The sequence below is a fragment of the Branchiostoma lanceolatum genome, chromosome 6 (assembly GCF_035083965.1).
Source record: "Branchiostoma lanceolatum isolate klBraLanc5 chromosome 6, klBraLanc5.hap2, whole genome shotgun sequence".
Taxonomy (NCBI): domain Eukaryota; kingdom Metazoa; phylum Chordata; class Leptocardii; order Amphioxiformes; family Branchiostomatidae; genus Branchiostoma; species Branchiostoma lanceolatum.
The window spans coordinates 1,490,577-1,509,423 of NC_089727.1; the positions used below are offsets into that span (position 1 = coordinate 1,490,577).

An 18,847-nucleotide genomic window follows, 5' to 3' on the forward strand; every position below is an offset into this window, starting at 1 on the left:
TACATGTACATAACGCTTGGCCTCTACCGGGCTATGTGGATGACTGGAAAAATAGTAGAAACTAGCCAAATAGAGTGAATAGTATGCTAAGGGAGTAAGGGTAATAGGTGAACCACGTGGTCTGTCTCCATACCTGACTCCCTTAGCATACTCTATTTGGCCAATTTTTACTATTTTTCCAGCCATCCACGGAGCCTGGTAGAGGCTACATAATGCTCAGTATTCAAAATGCACGTATCTATGTGGACATTGTGTTCTCCCCTACTGTAATTTGTAATATCAACTCACATCGGGAACACTAAGACTGCCACATTTAAAAATGGTGTTATAAAGGCCTTCTGAAGAATGTTTTGAACACCTGGATATCCGTGTGCATACATAAGGGATTGCTGATGCTGTACAAGTAAAGTTTTTTTATATCAACTTTTATTTTCTAAATCTAATTGGCAGTCTTACTCTTTAGGGTACCTGGCGGAAATATGAGAGCTTATGTTACGTAATCATCGCTGTATCTTATAATATATAATTATGTACTTAATTCCTTATCCTTTCCCAGTGCGTATCAGGTCATTGTGTTCTCGCACAGAATATGACTGAAGCAGTAATGAAATTTGTACAACAAGTTAAGATGCGAAAATGATTTAATCCGTTTGTTGGACAAAATAACAATAACATTCAACTCCTGACAACATTCTGGTTAATTTACACATTTCTGATTAGTACTAGAATTACGTGTATTCCTTGAGTGTTTCCTTATTATGTTCCTCAAATTTGTTTCACTCAAACTTGAAGATGTCACACTTTTGCCAGCTTATAAAATCTTTGGTAGCAAAATCATTATAAGCATATAGAAGTTTTCTCTGTATTCTCTTTACAACTTTACACTCACTTTACATTAGTCGAAATAAATACACAGAGTTAATCATCAGTAAAAAGTGACACTGACATAACATGGCTTATCTAAATGTTCACTTAGTCTAGATGCCTTGCATAGATATGTTTCTGACTGAGTCATAAAAAAGCTCAATATGTATCAGCATAGGTTACAATCTGACCATAGAGGGTTATAGGAGGATTACGTTAACACACTAGATGTGCAGGTCAGAACATTTGGCATATCTTTTTTCTGTTTTAGTTTTTTTTTGTCAGCTCTTTTGTGCACCAAAAATGAATGCCATCATAAATATTTTTCATTTCTATCATGATCAGTATTTTCACACTTCCTCTTTTTTCACCTGTGACCATTTCGGTGACCTCTAAAGTGTTTGTATTTGATACAAAACAGACTATCCTTCAATTGGAGTTTTACCCCACAGGATTTTTACACAATGTCCTTGTTCACTTTCCTCCCGAACATGTCGGATTGTTACTGCTGTAATCAGGGCAATGTTTCAGGTAAACTGTCCTCTTTGTAATGGTCAAGGGCAGTGTGTTGTTAGTCAACCATGTCTAGGGCACGGTGTTGGACAACATTGTGTTGTTAGTCAGCCATGTCTAGGGCACGGTGTTGGAAGGCAGAGCCCAATCCTCTCCTTCCACTGCCTTTTATCTCCCCAACCAAAGTCAGGTACCCGTTTTTACACCTGTGTGGAGTGAGGAAAGTTGTGTTGAGTCCCTTCCAAAGGACACAAGGTCTAGCCGGGAATCAAATCCGTGACCTCTCGATCCCTTGTCTGCTAGCCTCAACTCCACGTCCTATCTGTGCTGCTCCGCATCTGTTCCCCCTTCGCTCTCCTCACAGATAGTCGGTAACGAGGGAGCGCTCTGTAGCGTGTTGTTACTCGATCTGGTGTCTGGATGAACGAATCCCGGATTAACGGCCGGATTAGCGGATCCCGGACTGACGGCAGGATTGACCAATCCCTGGCCGACCACCTCGTGGTAAGGCGGTGGGAGATCGTGCATCTGGATCTGTGACTGGCGCGCGTCGGTCCTACTGTAGTCTGGCGGGGCCTCAGGTTCCGCTTGTGCTGTCCTACGGAGGTACCGTACACGGCACCCCACGCCGATAATGAGGCCTATGAATATAACCACCCCTCCGCCTATGCCTATAGCTTTACCGACGTTCGCTATTTGCATAACTGGTGGTGGTGGCGGAACTATGCCCCCATTTGGCCACGTTCCCTCCTCCGGGTCCCATGGTGCCTCCCCAGAAAACCCCACCGTGCCCAAGTCCTTGCATTTGTGGGAGATCTGGAAGTTGTACCTGTTGGAGTGGACGCAGACGCGGTGGAATGACCCCGGAAGGAGGTCGGTTATCCTGTATCTGTTCGTCGTGCGGGGGAGATCGAGGGAGACCTCGTACTGCATGGGGCCGTTGACGCTCCAGTAGACCAGGAACGTGGTGTTGTTGTCGAGCTGTGGCACGTTCCACGTCACGTCGATGGTCGTCTCGGTGTGGGAGACGGCAGAGATGTCCCTCAGCTTGCCCTTCTCGCCAAACTTCTCGCAGTAGCCCCCCTGGTAAGGCCGCGGGCAGTGACAGTACGCCATGTCCCCCCGTAGCATGCACCGCCCCTGCTCGAGGCACGCATTGTGAGAGCACGGCACCTCCGGGCCATCGGGTTCCGGGTTGGGGATTCCCCGGTATTCCTCATCCCCACGACTTTCCCGGTACTCCTCTTCTCTCCTCTCATCCTCTTCTCTACTCTCATCCTCATCTTCTTCCTCTTCTCTGTCGTCCTCACCTGAGCAGTTGTCGTTTGGTACAGACAGCAGTTCCTCCCCCTCCAGTTCCGCCGGGTACCGGCACAACGTTCCGTCCTCGTTTACCACCGTCCCGTGGGTGTGGAACCGCTTGACCCACTCTCTGAACGCAGCGTTTTTGCAGGAGCAGTCCCACGGGTTGTCGGACAGGTCGACCTTGTGCAGCTCCCAGCTGTCTGGAAACAAGGTCACATCCAGCGTCCGGAAGGAATTGTTGTGCACGTTGATGTGTTGTATCCGCGGTAGACCAACGAACGCGTGTACAGGAAGAGTTTGCAGTCCCGGATTGTTGTACATGTGTAACTGCTGCAGCTTGGGTAGACCGCGGAAGGCAAAGTTGTGTACGGTCGACAACGCGGGCAGGTCGTGTAGGTACAGCTCTTGTAGCTCTATGGCCAGCCCGAGCGCGTGGTCTGTGATCATTTCTATCGGGTTGTGGCTCAGGTTCAGACTCTTGAGACAGTTTCGCGGGAACCAAGCCTCTGGAAGCTCGGGAATCACGCGCAGTCTGTTGAATTCTAGCCGTAGATCTCTCAGATCGTTCAGCCCAAAGAATGCGTCGTCTTCCCAGTTGTGAATCCGGTTTTTACTCAAGTCCAACGTTTGCAGACTCGTGAGCCCTTCGAACGTCCGATCGTGGAGGTACGCAAGCTGGTTGTTTTGAAATGACAGATCGACGAGAGTCGGGAGTAGCTGAAACGAGTCTCTCTCTATCACAGATATCTGGTTATGTTGAAGATCTAGTGTTTGCAGCGACCGGAGACCAGTGAATGCGTTGGAGGCTATGATGGGAAGGTTGTTGCCCTGTAGATAGAGTTGCTCCAGCTTGTACAGCTTGTCAAAGGTGAAGGGAAGGAGGGAGGAAAGGTTGTTGTTGCTCAAGTCCAGGACTTCCAGAGGGGCACCGTGCACCCTAAAGGCATCAGGATGCACAGACACGAGTTCGTTGTGGCTCAGATCTAGTTTCTTAAGACTTTTCAAGAGAGAGTTCTCGAAGGGCTGTGGTCCCAAGGAGTGTATTCTGTTGTGCTGAAGCTGCAAGTACGTCGTCCCCCTGGGGATGTCTGCGGGAATGTTTGTTAGGTGCCCGTGTTGGCAGTCCACCCAATTGTCGGGCAGGCATGTACAGTTCGTGGGACACCCGCGCACGGAGATGTGGAACAATGCAGCAAGGATCAGAAATGTCGTCTCTAGCCCTCCCATCTTCATTTTGTCTACTGTGTTGCTTTTAGTTGCACTTGAACCTGTAGAGGAACACAAGTTACATTACAAAGTTAGCAGTCTGTGGTAAAGGTGATTGTTTTAAGCTTTATTTATTCATGAGAAGCTCAAATCAGCCTGCATGCCGCTTTTTATTGAGGTCGTGAGGGAGGAGGTTAGAGTCAGACAAAATATAACAATGATGTATAACTTACTGTACAATGTTCTCTGCATGAGTTAAAAACTTGAACTAAAAACTAGTGTAAGGCCACACCAATTTAATTTCTTGGTTAACGGATTTTTATTTTACAAAAACAAAAAAAAAATCAAAAAAAAAATAATGAAAACAGAAGGCTGGCCAAGCCTTCTGTTTTCATGATTTTTTTTTTCTAAAATTTTTTTTTTTGGAAAATAAAAATCCGTTAACCAAGAAATTAAATTGGTGTGGCCTAAGGCTTCCCAATGTAAAAAAAGACATGTTAGAAAAAGAACTGAAGGTATGGGTATTACTATTAACAGCAAACTTCCAGAACCAAAGAGCTATCAGAAAACTGTGCATACCAGTTTAAAGGAAAAAGGACAGAGGCTACATATAGCAAGGCATATTGTACAATGTCATGCATGGCCTTGACAGAAGTTGAAAGACAGGTGCGTTGATAATGTTGTTGTCTTGCCATTGTTGCTATAAATATAACACCAAACTATTCGGTGTGCGTCGTTCGACAGGGTCCTTGTTGTAAATGTTTATCTAAGAAAATGTGTGACTCGTGTGGTATGATGATGGTGTTGTTTTTGTTCAGATTATGCTGGTTATGTGCAACCCTTTGGAAATAGAATGAGGTCATAGATCTGCATTGTTGCTAAATATTGTACCTGCATACATGGCCTTTTCATAGCCATCCCATGTGTAAGTGCAGTATTGTAACTGTAGAAATCACTGAGGGAGATACCCTAGTAAAAGAATACAGAAATGAATAGATAAATAGAAAATGTGTACTATTTATACATGTCCTGAAGAAGGTGACTTCTGCCATGCTTTCCCAACACTATAGTCATCATACATGTAAAGGTGTGTTCATTGTCTTACCACTGTATCGTATGTCAGTCTGGGAGGACTAACTAAGAAATGGTCGGTTATGATTATCGAAAGAAGATAAAGGTTTAGAACAAACCTAAATCTCCTATTTCACAGGACTCTAACAGTACGCTGAAATTTTCAGGTCGATTAGGCTAGGGAAACAGCCAGAAGTAGGAAGCCATTTGGAGAATAATTGAAAATCACACCATTTTTGAGAGCTGTTGGTCTGCTATAAATATGAAAGCTAGGTAAGAGTTTGAAAAAGAATCTAGAAGCAAAACACATCACTATGCACCAAAGCCACATACCAGTTAGAGGGAATTTTCAAGTCAATTTGGCCAGAAAAACCATATAGGCATCAAGCCCTTTGAACAATGAGTGAAAATCCAGGTAATCTGCATATATTTAGACCTGTTTCAAAAGTGGATAAGTACATAATTATTGACATGAAAGGCTTGAATGGCTGAAAGTGTGCCCATTATTATCTATCTCATCTGTCTGCCCCATTCTTCTGTTATTTTTAGCCCATGTAGTCCCCAGTATGAAAACACTGTAGCACTGAAAAGAAGTTGATACTCTATGATGATACCCATCAGGATTCTACGTCATGTTGGTGTCTGAGTCATTCTAGTTGTTATCTTTAGCTGATAGCATCCTTGGTTTGACAACGCTGCCCAGAACAGGATTTTGATCTTCTTAAATGAGACCTGTCACTTTGGCATCAAGATATCAAAGCAATCCTAAAGTTTGTGAACATATGCTGACACAAGGTCAAAGGGGGAGGGGGGCAATGTAATCAGGGAAGTAGATTTTTTTTGTAAATTTAAAACAGTAGGTTTTTTTTTTCTTAAGTTGTACTGGTTCATGTTTTGAATTGCTTGGTGTATACAGGTCATGTATTTATTTGTTCAAATAAAATGTGACTTGATAAAAACATAATTTGACCAGATAACGTTACATTGTAACATGAACAAACGGAACAGGTGTCTATTGTTTTTTTGTCAATCTGTTCATTACAAGTTTTCCCACCAAAGACAGCTGTATTCACTATACTGTAAAGATCTGACCACCCTAGCAAGATAAAATACTGTGTAACTGTTTTTTTTGGCAAATGCTGTGTCGTTCCGTGAGTTACCTGATTGTAGGTAGACATTGTCAAGGAATTATTCCATATGACGCTTGTGTGACAGCTGTGATAATGAGTGATTAATACCAACATTCTGGTGCTCATTGTACAACTTGTTTACTGTAAAGATAATCATGTTGTGTCTGTTTGACTATAGATTATCAGTGGTTAACTCCTGTGCTGAATTCTTGCCAAGAATCATAGTAAAAATCATGTTCAAATTTTAGTCAGGACTGTGTTGGTTTTTTGGTTGAACTACTAACTAAACACGGTGGTTGCTCCATAGCCCTCTAGGTATACATGTACACAGTCATGTATTTTTTATGCAAATCAGAAGGTTAATCTCAACTGTACGTTGGTCAGGAAGGGTACAAATTTTACTCAGGACTCAGTAGTACTGTAACAGTAACTTGTAGTTTTTTTTTTACTGCCATAATTTTACTTGAGTGAAGTCAGGACTACCAACCAAACACAGTGGTTGCTCCATAGCCCTCAAGTTACATGACTTGTACAAATCAGAAGGTATATCTCACTTGTATATGGGCCAGGAAGGGTACAAATTTTACTCAGGACTGTAGTACTAATAGCTGGTGTAGTTTTTTGACTGCCATAATTATACTTGAGTGACATATTAAGAACTACTAACCAAACACAATGGTCACTCCACTACCCTCTAGCTACATGTACGTGTACATGATTGTACATGTTAGAAGGTATATCTCACCTGTATACAGGCCAGGAGTGGTACAGATTTTTAGCCAGGATTGTAGTTTACTAAATGAAATTTGAGTGACATTAGGACTACTAACCAAACACAATGGTTGCTCCACTGCCCTCGAGCTATAGCTACATGTACGTGTACACGTCAGAACTTCCACCAGGAGTGGGACAAATTTTTAGTCAGGATTTTAGTTTTGCTGAACGATATTTGAGTGACAATTGGCTTCTCCACAGCCCACTAGCTAATACATGAACATGTTCGAATCAGGAGGTACATGATTGTATATCTCACAGGAAGGCCAGGAAGGGTACAAATTTTACTCAGAACATGTGTAGTAGTTTTTCCACAGACAGAATGACACTCAAACTGTCAGGACTGGTAAACAAACATTCTTGTCACCTCACTTCCCTCTACCTACGAATCAGAATGTACAGGATCTCACCTGACAGCATATGTTGGCCCAAACTACACAATTCACGCTAGGAGGGTTTGTATATTTTTGCCAACAGAACAACGCTTGAGTGACGTTACGAACAGCCAGGACTACTATAGAAACATTGTTGTTACTCCACTGCCTTCTAGCTATAAGTCAGAGTATCAGAAGGTATTTCTTACCTGTATATTGGCTAATCGGTGTTCCTACTGCCTCTAAAACGGTTTAACACCTCTTTTGTGTAACGTAATAAGCCCCCACGAGGCATATGCGTTGTAGTAAAGGTGAGTCACATGCCATATGTGACGCTCGCTGTGTGACAGACCAACCAAACACAATGGATCCCTTTTCCGGTGGCTTGTTTTTTACGTCAAGGACTCTTCCATTTTACTCGCTTACTATCCATGGAGGGAGGAACCACGTACAGGTTGTTTATCTAGTAGTTTTCCCGCCTTGCACCTGCGCACTAGGTACCAGGGGCCAAGACCCCGGATGTAGTTTTATAGTCTACACAGATTGTTCTACGTTTCTGTCAATACAACACGTGAGTTCAGTAGACGTGTGTCTGTGTGATCTTTACACAGTTTAACAATGGTAACAGAGGCTGGTTGGTAGTCTGGGTATTGTTGACTGCTCAACCGTTCCAGTGTCGCAAGTCAGGAGTTTTGCTGACGACGTCTGCGAGTTTCCTCTGAGAATTTGTGTGTAGCTGAGTATCGGCAGCAAGAAAAAAATGGCGGCGGGGTCGGAATGGTCGAAGCATCACTCCAGAATGCCGCGTTTCAACATGAAGGAGAAGACATACGAACAGTATCGGTTCGAACTCGAATGTTGGAATGCAGTCACGACATTAGGCAAGACGAGACGGGGCATCGAGATCATGCTCAGCCTACCAGAAGGAAAAGGGGAGGATGAGTACAACACTCGTGAGTTTCTATCGTCCAGATTGAGCATGCCGGAGCTCACATCGGAAACCAGTTTCGATAATGTTCTGGCAAAACTAGACGAGCACCTTCGTGTTGACAAAACTGGAAGACTTTGGGACTCGTTTGCTGCGTTTGACCAGTTTAGCCGTGGATCGCTAACGATGAGTGAGTACATCTCAAAATTTGACGTTCTTTATAATACTCTCAACAAATGTGGCAAGGTGACCCTTCCCGCCTCCGTACTCGGTTTGTTGTTAGTAAGACGTGCGAATTTGACGCCTGGGGAATCGAAGTTGGTCATGACAGGGCTCGATTACACCAAAGAGACAGCTCTATACACTCAGGCTAAGGCAAGTTTACGTAAATTCTCCAGTGAGCTTATGTCGGCACATTCGTCTAACTCTTTTGCCATGCCATGATGAAACACGAGGTTCACGTGGCAGAAAGGCAAGCATTCCAATCCTCCCGTGGGAGGTACGTACCAGGCGCCACAGAGCAACACAAACCAGGCCGCTACAGCAAGCCAGGCAGGGGTCGAGGCGGTTTCCGGTTTCAAGATGGCGGCCATGGAAGTAGACAGGGCCAGGGTGAGGGGACGCTGAACCCTAGAGATAAGTACGGAGATTACTTACGTTGTCGTTATTGTGGGTCTTTCCGCCACTTCTTGGAAGATTGCCCGGATGCAAAGGCAGAAGAGGCCTATGTGACGGAAGCTGAAGTTAAGTTGGAAGAAGATGAGAAGTTTACAGTGTTGTTTACTCATGCTGCTTCCGAATCCAAGTACATGATGTCCAAAGAATCAACAGAGCCGTATGCTGTCCTAGATTCAGCGTGTTCTTCTACCGTGTGTGGCTCTGCATGGATGGATCAATACTTATCAGGTTTGGATAAGAAAGATATAATGAATGTTTCACGAGAAGCCAGTTCCCATGTGTTCGAGTTTGGAGGGGACAACACACTACCTTCCCTGGGCAGGTACAGGATTCCTGCAAACGTGGCTGGCCGAGATGTGCTGATAACGACTGATGTTGTAGAACGGGACATTCCATTATTACTGTCTTTAGATGCCATGAAGAAGGCTGGCGTAGTACTAAACACACAGGAAGACAGGGCCACAATATTTGGCAGGAATGTCGACCTCCGTTTGACCACCTCCGGACATTACTGTGTTTCATTGGTGGATAGACCAATCAGGGTCAAAGAGGTGTTCAAAGCTAATCTGGGCAAGGATATGCGTGAGCGTCATACCCAGGACAGTGTTCAAGTGCAGCAAAAGGCACAGATGAAGAGCCTTCAGGCAGATCTTAAGGTTGCCCAGGTGAAGATTGCTGACCTTGTCGAGAGAAATGACACACTTGCCAAAACTAATCAAGAAATCAAGCTTCTCAGTAAGAAGACAGAGGATGAGATTTCACAGTTGCACATGTTGACCGAGCAGCTAAGATATGAGAACAGCTCCATAAGGGATACGTTAGCAGCAGAGAACACCAAGAGTCAGATGCTGCAAGAGAACTTAAAGTATGTCATGCACAACACTGAAAGGAGACTTCAGGAAATCTCGGACAGTATGACAAAGAAGTGCCAGAATGCTGTGGGTCATCTTACAACACAGGAAGGAAGTCTGGAGGCACAGACACTGATAGAAACGCCTGAAACAGTGGAAGACCAGAGGCAAGAACCCAAGACTGGGAAAGGACAGGCAGCTGCAGAGCAAGCTGAGATTAGTGATCCAGAACCAGTCAAAACTGAGGAGATAGATGTTAAAATAGACACAGTCAGACATGGAGAAGAAACGGTGACAGAGAAGTTGGATGAAGAACCAGCAAACAACGAGGAATCAACAAATAAGGACATAGCAGTAAGGTTCGAAGCAGTAAAGGCAGAGGAACTGTTTGGCCGTTGTGCTTTTCCATGTGAGGAGAAATCAGAAAGAGAGACTGATATGGGGAGGGAAGTTCCCCAAGAGACAGAGACTGTTGAAAAGTGGTTGTCAAGGCAGGTTACACAGTACAATGTTGATATTGGATGAACACGTTGTGACTCTAGCACCCTTCAGGATAGTCTTAGGGACCAATGACAGGTTTAGGCTCATGTTATGTTACCATTAAAGCCTCTAGTATAAGGAAAGAAGTGCAAGTATGCAATACCAAGCTGTTTATGTCCATGTACTGTGTAGGTGAGTCATGAAAAGTTTTTGTGTTTGGAAAAGGGTCTCAAGATTGAGATATCTACCATCATACTGCTCATAGAAATAGTGTGATTCTCACAAAGGAAGGGGTGAATGCCAAGTCTTTATTTGAAGTGATATGTACAAGACATGTATCAGCTATATTGTGAGAACAATGTTCTGGTACAGACATTTCCTTTTCGTTACAACAAACATTTTTGTAAGTTAAGATGTTCATACACCTGTTATTTTCCCATTTAGAGAATCAGAGGTTACTTTGTTAAAAGTTTTTTTCTCTTGTTCATGTAGAGATATAGATAATGATTTTAGATAATTGTAGTACTGTAGATTTTGTGTAAGTGTAGTTTATAAATATGTAATAGCTTTAGATTTTAGTAACCACTTATCCATTTGAAAACATATATACTCTGTTTGAAAGATACCATTAACTAACTCTGTTAAAGAAAGAATAGAAGGGAATGTTTATCTAGTAGTTTTCCCGCCTTGCACCTGCGCACTAGGTACCAGGGGCCAAGACCCCGGATGTAGTTTTATAGTCTACACAGATTGTTCTACGTTTCTGTCAATACAACACGTGAGTTCAGTAGACGTGTGTCTGTGTGATCTTTACACAGTTTAACACAGGTTTAGTTTTCTTGTAGAGCCAAGAATATGTCCACACCTTGCGTAGCGTACCGTTGGATGATAATCCTGGTGTGTAAGCTGCCCTATTGTTGTCCTAATTTCAAATCCTGATTACCTACAGCCCTCACCTTACTGCCCTGTAGTACGTAGCCGTCCAAAGTCCCGGGAGAGTTGTAGAAATGTGGGTATCCAGGTGTGCTAGCATGCTTCCTCCTTACCTGACCGACTACACCTTTACCTGTGTGTGACACAACACCTTGACCTGCGCGGTAGTGAAACCCGTAGGCGTAGTACGGATGGTACCAGGTGATTTGTCCTTGGGTAAATAGGCTTGTGGGTAATCATTAATCCGCGGCTGGCACGGACTTGTTTACCGTACCGGGCGGTGCGTGGTATTGTCCCTACCTGCGGGTCGGGTTACACCCGGGCCACACCAAATACGGTCATCGGTTCTCAGACAGTTTAGAGAGAAAGTTTGAAGCAAGAGGCTAATATAAAAGCAGAGGGCTGGGGAGGTTAACTAGATTGGGACTTGTTAGCTGTACTGGGCTGTGCGTGGTATTGTCCCTACCTGGGTGTTGGGTAACAGACTCTCAACCTGGGGCTCTAATGAGGTGTCCGGCCACTCCAATTTTATTCCTTGGTTCTTAGACATTTTAAAGGCAAAATTTGAAGCAGGTGGCCAAGTGAACATAAAAGCAAAGGGTTGGGAAGTACAGTTGCTTGCAACTTGTTTGGTATATCAGGCAGTGCATGGTATTGTATCTGGTACCTGCATATCAGGTTATGGGCTTCTGGCCAGGGGCTACTCAGGTGTCGGGCTGCACTAAATTTGTTTTTTGATTGTCAGACTTTCAATTAAAAAAAAAAAAAGATTTGAAGCAAGTGGCTGGCTTACATTTTAGAGCAGAGGGCTGGGGAGTAGACTTGATAGGAACTTGTTTGCTGTGCATGGTATAATGTTTTTACCTGTGACTTCTTGACACTGTTCAGGTGTCAGGCCACACTAGACTTATTCCTCCGTTCTCGGACAGAATTTTAAGCAAGAGTCCACCATAAAGCAAAAGGCTGGGAAATTAATAGACTTGATTGGAACCTGTTAGCCGTACCAGCCAGTGCATGGTATTGTTTCTACCTGTATATCGTGTTACAGACTTTTCGGCTAAGGGCTCTTCAGGTGTCCGGCCATATGAATTCTTTTATTTTGGTTCTCAGGCACAATTAAGTAAAACTTTACGGCAAAAATTTGAGGCCTGAAAGGGAAACTTGAAGGGGAGTGTTTTTACTGTACCAGACAGTGGATGCTTTTGTTCCTGTGTGCGTCTTGAGTTGCAGAACCCTCAGCTGGGCCTTATCGGGTTTCAGGGTTCCACCTCCTCGGGCCACCTTGGGTTAGCTTGGTGGCTCTCAGGTGGAAAGGAAAATAAAGTAAGAAATGACTGATACATGAGAAGAGTCTGAGGGAAATGTGCTGGTATTGTTCCTGCATGTGTGCATGCCGCATTGGTTGCATGGCTTAGCTGCTGGGACTTTCTGCTATCATGTGTCAGGTTTTTACTAGGCTCTACCATCCTCTGCGGGTCGCTGGGAAAATAGTAGAAATTGGCCAAAATAGAGTCAATTGTATGATTCAAGGGAGTCAGCTATGGAGATAACTGCGGCTGCGAATGTTACCCTCCATGGCCAAAGTCCCCCGGCAAATGTTCTCCCTATAGCCAGCGCGGTTAGTCTGGTGGAGACTAGGTTTTTACCACCTAACAGTGTAACTGAAAAGAGAAACAACAGAAGAAACCAGCCCATTGTTCCCTTAGATTAAAAGTTAACTTAGCGTTTCTGTGTCAATTCTGATCACTTCATGGCTTACCAGGTGAAGAAAAGGCTTTGGAACAACTGTGGAAAAAAGTGCATCCTTCTTCTTTGAACTTCTTAAAATGATCAGACTTCCACTTGAGGGTGTTACAGAAAGGGGGTCGAGAAATCTTAGCAAAGTTGACTCATTAGGGTAATTCCAGACTATGAAAAGGGTTCTGACCTTTGTGTGGCTCATGTTTGTGAGGAAAATGAAGGTTTAAGTCTTCAACATGTCCAAAGATATGTAACAAGTTGCTGCCTTTGGCCTTACTTGATCAGAAATCTGTACAACAGTGTATGCCATAAGACATTGTTAATTGTGTCTTTCAGACTTTGATAGACCATAGTTCTGTTGAGGTTGCATTTCTGCATCAGACTTTGAATGCTACAAACGTCAGTAGAGACAGGGTTAAAGCAGTAGCTACAGGCATACCTCTGGTTTGTAATGGGATTAAGAAGCTTTCAAAGGGATTTGAAACAGTCTGCATGACACAGTATCTTTGTAGATAATCTCATGGGCAATTGCTTGGAAAAGTGTACTATTGGGTTTAAGATTTTTTAGTGGAAAAAGTGGTCAAACTGGTCTGAGGATCAAAACAGTTAGTCACTATTACTGTAAGATTCTGAAAAACTAAATCGTTTATTTTTAGAATCAACGTTTCTAGGCAAATAATGCTTGGAATAGTCAATAAAAAGTTACAGCGTTTTTAGAGAAAGTGGAAGGGTTAGGTTGAAAAAAATGTACACAGAGAGCAACCTTCATTAACATTAATCCGCTGTGTTACATAAAACTGCCACTTTGAAAAACAGCGGGTGTGAGAAATCTCTAGTGCAGCACCCCCAGGTATGCACAGTTTAGATATACAGTAGTCATTATACTGAGAGACGTTGGGTTGGAGATCTGTTTGGACGCACCTTTTCAGGGTGGCGGAATTATGTACCCTGGTGGAATTAGTAGATGTTAGATGTATATTCATGGAATAGAATAACGTAGGTTACAGAGATCAGCATTTTAATTCAGTTCAGACACTTAACTTTATCAGTCCCTGGCCATAGTAAAACACTTGGAAAATTACTTTCCTTGTTAGAATGTCTTAAACACGACTGGACAAATCTTTGCACTCAGGTTGTCACCAGGTGTGTGCACGGTAAATACGACTGTTCTACTGTGTGGGGAAAGGGGGTGAATTTGTGTGGGCATGAAACAAATCAGACTGTTTAAGCAAGGTTACTGGGTTATAGGGCAAGTCAGGGTATGAAGTAATGGTGCTCCTTTCTACCTGGTACCATTCTATGCAAAGGCCATTCCAATTCAATTTGTTGGTTAGCAGATTTAAAATAAAGTCATGCGGAACTGGAAGATCAACAGGAAAACAGAGTCTGAGGGGAAAGTCAAAGTCCGTACCTTAGTACACACAGTTTCACGGAGGTAAGGCCACACCAATTTAATTTCTTGGTTAACAGATTTTTTTTTAAATTTTAGCCAAAAAAAAAATGAAAACAGAAGGCTGGGGTGAAAACTTGCACCTGACCCTGTTCACTCCCTGAAATTGTGTGCACCAAATTAAAAACATTCCTCTGAGATTCTGTTTTCCTGTTGATTTTCCAATCTAGCATTTTTTTAAAAATTCTGTTAACCAAGAAATTAAAATGGTGTGGCCTAATATGGTCAGATTCAGGACTGGTTTTCCTACCAGACCTCTGTTTATATCATGTCTTTTTGTTGCAAAATGTTTACTTTAGAATGTTAAGAAGAAAGGTGAATTTTTAAGCAGAAGAAGTCAGCAGTTATAGTTAAACTCTGTGGTTACAAGCCCCTCAAGTGCAAATGACTTTTGTCAAGATGAAAGTACAGCATAATGTCATTCACTAAACAGTCAGTAATGTTGCAGGTTGTTGAAAATATACGTCATGCACTAAAAAAAGACTGAAATACACGAAGTAAAACACTAAGTCTTATTACATCGACAGGTGAAGACAAAATCAACATCAGCTTGTCTGCGGTTTATTTTTACATCTCTGTTGATCAAACTGTTTGAAGGATGCTTCAGGCCTTCTTCATATTTGTTTAAAGGCTATGGACCGATTACTGACATCCGTTTTTGTTTAGTTGGGTAGAAAAATGTACGTATACAGAAATGGTCTTGAAGAACAAAGAAAAGTTATGCTTTAATACAACTCATGAAAAATAATTTAGATGAAAGATCATGTGAAAACTTATTTTCTTTTAAAGAATGTTGGCGAGAATATAGGGTTCAAACTGGAAATGAGGACAGACATCTTTGCATAGCAGCAATTTGACTGTCGTGGCCACTTTTTGTTGGTCCCTTGAATTTTTCCCATTGACACAAGCAAAAATTTTAAGAATTCAGTCTTTGCCATTCACTGTTTAACGTGGTCACAGTCACACGATTCTACTTATATATACTATATTATCATATTTCTCTCCCCTTTAAAACTTGTCTGCTATTGGATACAAACCTAAAGGCTTTGGAAGATTACAGATAAGGGAAGATTTAAAGGAATTTGAGTTGAGAATCCTTTTGTTCATAGAGTAACGTCTATTCAGGTCATGTTATTGTCTCATGAACAGAAGAATGATGGAGTGATTAGAAGTTAATCTAAAGATAAATGTTCTACTTTAGTCACAACTGCTCGGGAATCCATTATGTTTAAGTTGTCAACTAACTACAGATGAAAAGAACTGAGGAAAGCTTCAATCTGTTTAAATCTGTTTAACTCTAATATAATATAAGTTTCAGCTCATGTTATTAGGAAACAATGTTTACATTAAGTTAACATATCTTCAGAATCTTCAAGTACTGCTGAGCTTTTATCTTTTAGGATTATCAGCAGCTGTGCAGTGAACAAAGAAAAAACACTGCCAAAGGATAAGACTTAGGAAACAAGCAACAGCTTTTGTGTATGAAAAAGTCAAGACAGGTGAATTTAGCATGTTAGTATTAACATTTGTATATACAAGGAACTGTTTCTGTAGCTTGTGGCCTTTGGCTGGTATGATTGAACTGGAAAAACAACAATTATGGCAGAAGCACAAGCCCTAGAGATGTGCAGAAAATTTTAATCTAAACTAAATGTTTTCAGTAGTTTGTGCTACATGTAGCTCTCTGGCCATGTGTATACATGTTTTTGAGTGTTTGGGCCTTAGCCGCCTTACCTTGTCCAGTGGCCTAGTTACTCGTCTATATATCCCAGCTGTTGGTAACTAAGTGTCATTGGAACAGTAAGAATTCAAAATGAAAATGACAGGAATGCAAGTTTTCTGATTTAGAATAGGACTAAAACAAGAGAAACATTGCTGTGAAGCATTGAAAGGAAATTTTGAAAAGAATAAGATTAATGTATTTCCCTTAATTCTTTGTAAGAAAATGCATGCTACAAACTTTAGACATTGTTGTGATACAGACTGTATCTCCAAATCTAAGAGAAAAAGAAGAAATCTTTTATTTTTCCAGTTTTTCTAGATGTTATTAAAGCCAAAAAGAGTGTTGTATATATTGTACCCCTTCCAAAAAGCTAGGTTGTCAGTAATAGTTACCCAGGTTGCTTATTCCTGCACTTATATTCAGGTTGTTTGACAGCTTTTATTGAACCAGACAGTGAGATCTTTTAGCTGTTATCCATAGAGCCAAACCTACATTGTAGAGTAGAGAAAGCAGCTTTTGATTCAAGTTTTCTATGTGTAGCCTGGCAAAAGGCTAGTTTGTCAGTATAGGTGCCCTTGCTTCTTCCTGTTCTTACATTCATTGTTGCACCGCCTTTACTGAACTAGATACATGAAGAGAGACCTGTTAGCTGTTAACGATAGAGCTAGACGTAGAGTAGAGATACATACTTGTGATTCAAGTTTTCCATGTGTAACTTGGCAAAAGGCTATGTACGTTGTCAGACTGAGTATAGGTGCCCTTGCTTCTTCCTGTACTTACATTCATTGTAGTTGCACAGCCTTTACTGAACTAGATACACGAAGAGAGACCTGTTTGCTGTTAACTATAGAGCCAAACGTAGGGTAGTAGATATCAAAGTTTTTTATGTGTAACCTGGAGAAAGGCTAGTTTGTCAAGATACATGTAGTTCTTGCTTCTTCCTGTACTTACATGTACATTCATTGTTGTACAGCCTTTACTGAACTAGATACATGAAGAGGACCTGTTAGCTGAATAGAGCCAAATGTAGGGTAGATATCAAGGTTTTCCGTGCGTAACCTGTCAGAAGGCTTACCTGTGCAGGTACCTGAGCTCACCATGCCTGTGGCAGCTGTTCACCTTTCTGTAACCACTGCTCTGACACAGCTGGCAACCTTCCAGCCTGGTACTGCCTTACACCGCTACCGTAGATCTTCTTAACTTTGCTTACCCAAATATGCCACGCTTTGTCATGCACTGTTTGGTAAATTTGATAATCTTTGATTGACAATGTTATTCTCAAATTGTTGCAAAAGTTTAAAGAAACGATTTTGTGCACTTTTGTGCAAGGTTTTTGATGTCTCGAAAATTGCAGCATTTACAGTAGCAAGCTATAACTCAGAAATCACATGTAGACTTGGTAATCCAAGTACTGCAAGACACTAGCCACTAAGCAGATAGATCCCAATTGTCGGAGCCTCTACATTTTCTCTGCACATTGTGAATATTCACTTAACCTTCTCCCTGCTGCCTAACTCTGTAACCAATAGGGAATTGGGTGCCAAACGGCTACTTCAGTGTGCTAAAGGTTAAAAGACAGTCAGAACTTTTCAACTTCGATTCATACCTCACTTGAGATCAATAGATTGACCTTGAATTTAGGTTCTATGAATGGGAGACCACCAAAAGGCATTCCTGGCATCCCGGTTGCAATCTCTGTTGACAGAACTGGGTGATTATGCCAGATTACAATCTCTACCTTCACATATGTATGAAACCACTGCTGTCTATTATAGACAGCAGTGGTTTCATACATATGTGAAGGTAGAGATTGGACTATTGTCCCAACTTACACCTCAACGAGGAGAAACCTTTGTACCGAAATGTTCTCTTGACTGGGAAAGTGTTGGAATACTTACTTCAGTCAGCCCTGATGTGCGTGTGTTCTTGCAGCAGCATGATGCATGGTGTGTTCAGGATTTGTGCCATGTGTACTTCCTGGAGGGACTTTGAGGAAGTGAAACCAGCTGGATTTTTCACTATAGTATCTATATTTGTAGTTCATAATTATGTGTTTGTACTCTACCTCCACCCCCTTTTTGGAAATGATGAAATGAAAATGTCTTTACTTCAAATGACTCCTTTACTGTTTATATACAAAGCCCATTTTTCATTTACAACATTCTCTGCCTGAAGGAAGTATGGAAATGACAATGACAGGGTGACTTTTATTTCCTTCCCAACAAGCAAATTTCCTACTCTCCAAGCAGAGGCAGGGATTCGGCTGGTTTTTGACGTGTTTCTAGGCATTTTTGTCTGGCTTTCTACTTTATCATGTGGGTTGGCTATAAAAAAAAACACATGAGAAAGTAGAAAGCCCGACAAAAACGCCTAGAAACCCCTCCTCTGCTTGGAGAGTAGCCCTGATAAGATGTCTAAAAGGTCAAAGACATGTCAGTCGTCCCAAGATAGAGCCATCTATGTGCAAGCAGGTCTAACCCTCACGATGCGGGGAACAACAGACAATAAACTGTGTGTAAGGGAGTCTGATGCATTGCAGCTGTATCTAACCACTGTTTGTTTGTTTGTTTGTTTGTTGTTTCAGTGCCGAGACTTTGTGCAGGCGGGCGCGAGTATGGGCGGCACGGTGACGGAGGTGGTGGCCGCGTGTGACATCACGTTCGGCTGTGTGTCCGACCCTAACGCTGTCAGAGATGTAAGTACTGTCAATCAATCAATCAATCAATCAATCAATCGATCAACCTTCCAAAATGGGTAACACTGAGCTAGGTGGTAGCTGTTCACATTCAGCTGTGTTTGTGTGTGTTTGACCTTAACGCTGTTAGAG

At 42.3% G+C, this 18,847-nt stretch overlaps 2 protein-coding genes across 8 annotated transcripts in view; one reads left to right on the forward strand and one right to left on the reverse strand.

Moving 5' to 3' along the window:
• The window catches only part of LOC136436115 (uncharacterized), a 50,945-nt gene that overhangs the window by 10,813 nt on the left and 21,285 nt on the right, over positions 1-18,847 (forward strand). For all 4 annotated transcript variants that reach the window (XM_066429859.1, XM_066429858.1, XM_066429857.1 and 1 more), the window contains one exon: positions 18,605-18,715. In XM_066429859.1, coding sequence (XP_066285956.1) covers positions 18,605-18,715 — 111 coding nt within the window. The remainder of the gene's footprint in view (positions 1-18,604; positions 18,716-18,847) is intronic.
• LOC136436114 (leucine-rich repeat-containing protein 15-like) lies at positions 624-17,942 on the reverse strand. 4 transcript variants are annotated; one of them, XM_066429856.1, is made up of 2 exons: positions 17,919-17,942; positions 624-3,950 (listed from the first exon to the last, which is right to left on the reverse strand). In XM_066429856.1, the coding sequence occupies exon 2, from the start codon at positions 3,913-3,915 to the stop codon at positions 1,696-1,698; it is 2,220 nt and encodes a 739-aa protein (XP_066285953.1). In that variant the 5' UTR covers positions 3,916-3,950; positions 17,919-17,942; the 3' UTR covers positions 624-1,695. The 4 variants fall into 4 exon arrangements, with proteins under 4 accessions (XP_066285953.1, XP_066285950.1, XP_066285951.1 ...); XM_066429853.1 differs by lacking the exon at positions 17,919-17,942 and adding an exon at positions 17,096-17,131; XM_066429854.1 differs by lacking the exon at positions 17,919-17,942 and adding an exon at positions 11,131-11,382.

What these genes read in the sequence shown, in the direction of transcription:
- LOC136436114 (XM_066429853.1), bottom strand. Translation starts at nt 17,120, where the DNA reads ATGGTGAGCTCAGGTACCTGCACAG. An exon ending in GAGCTCAGGTACCTGCACAG is followed by an intron (nt 3,951 to 17,095) that starts GTAAGCCTTCTG and finishes GTTCCTCTACAG; the next exon opens with GTTCAAGTGCAACTAAAAGC.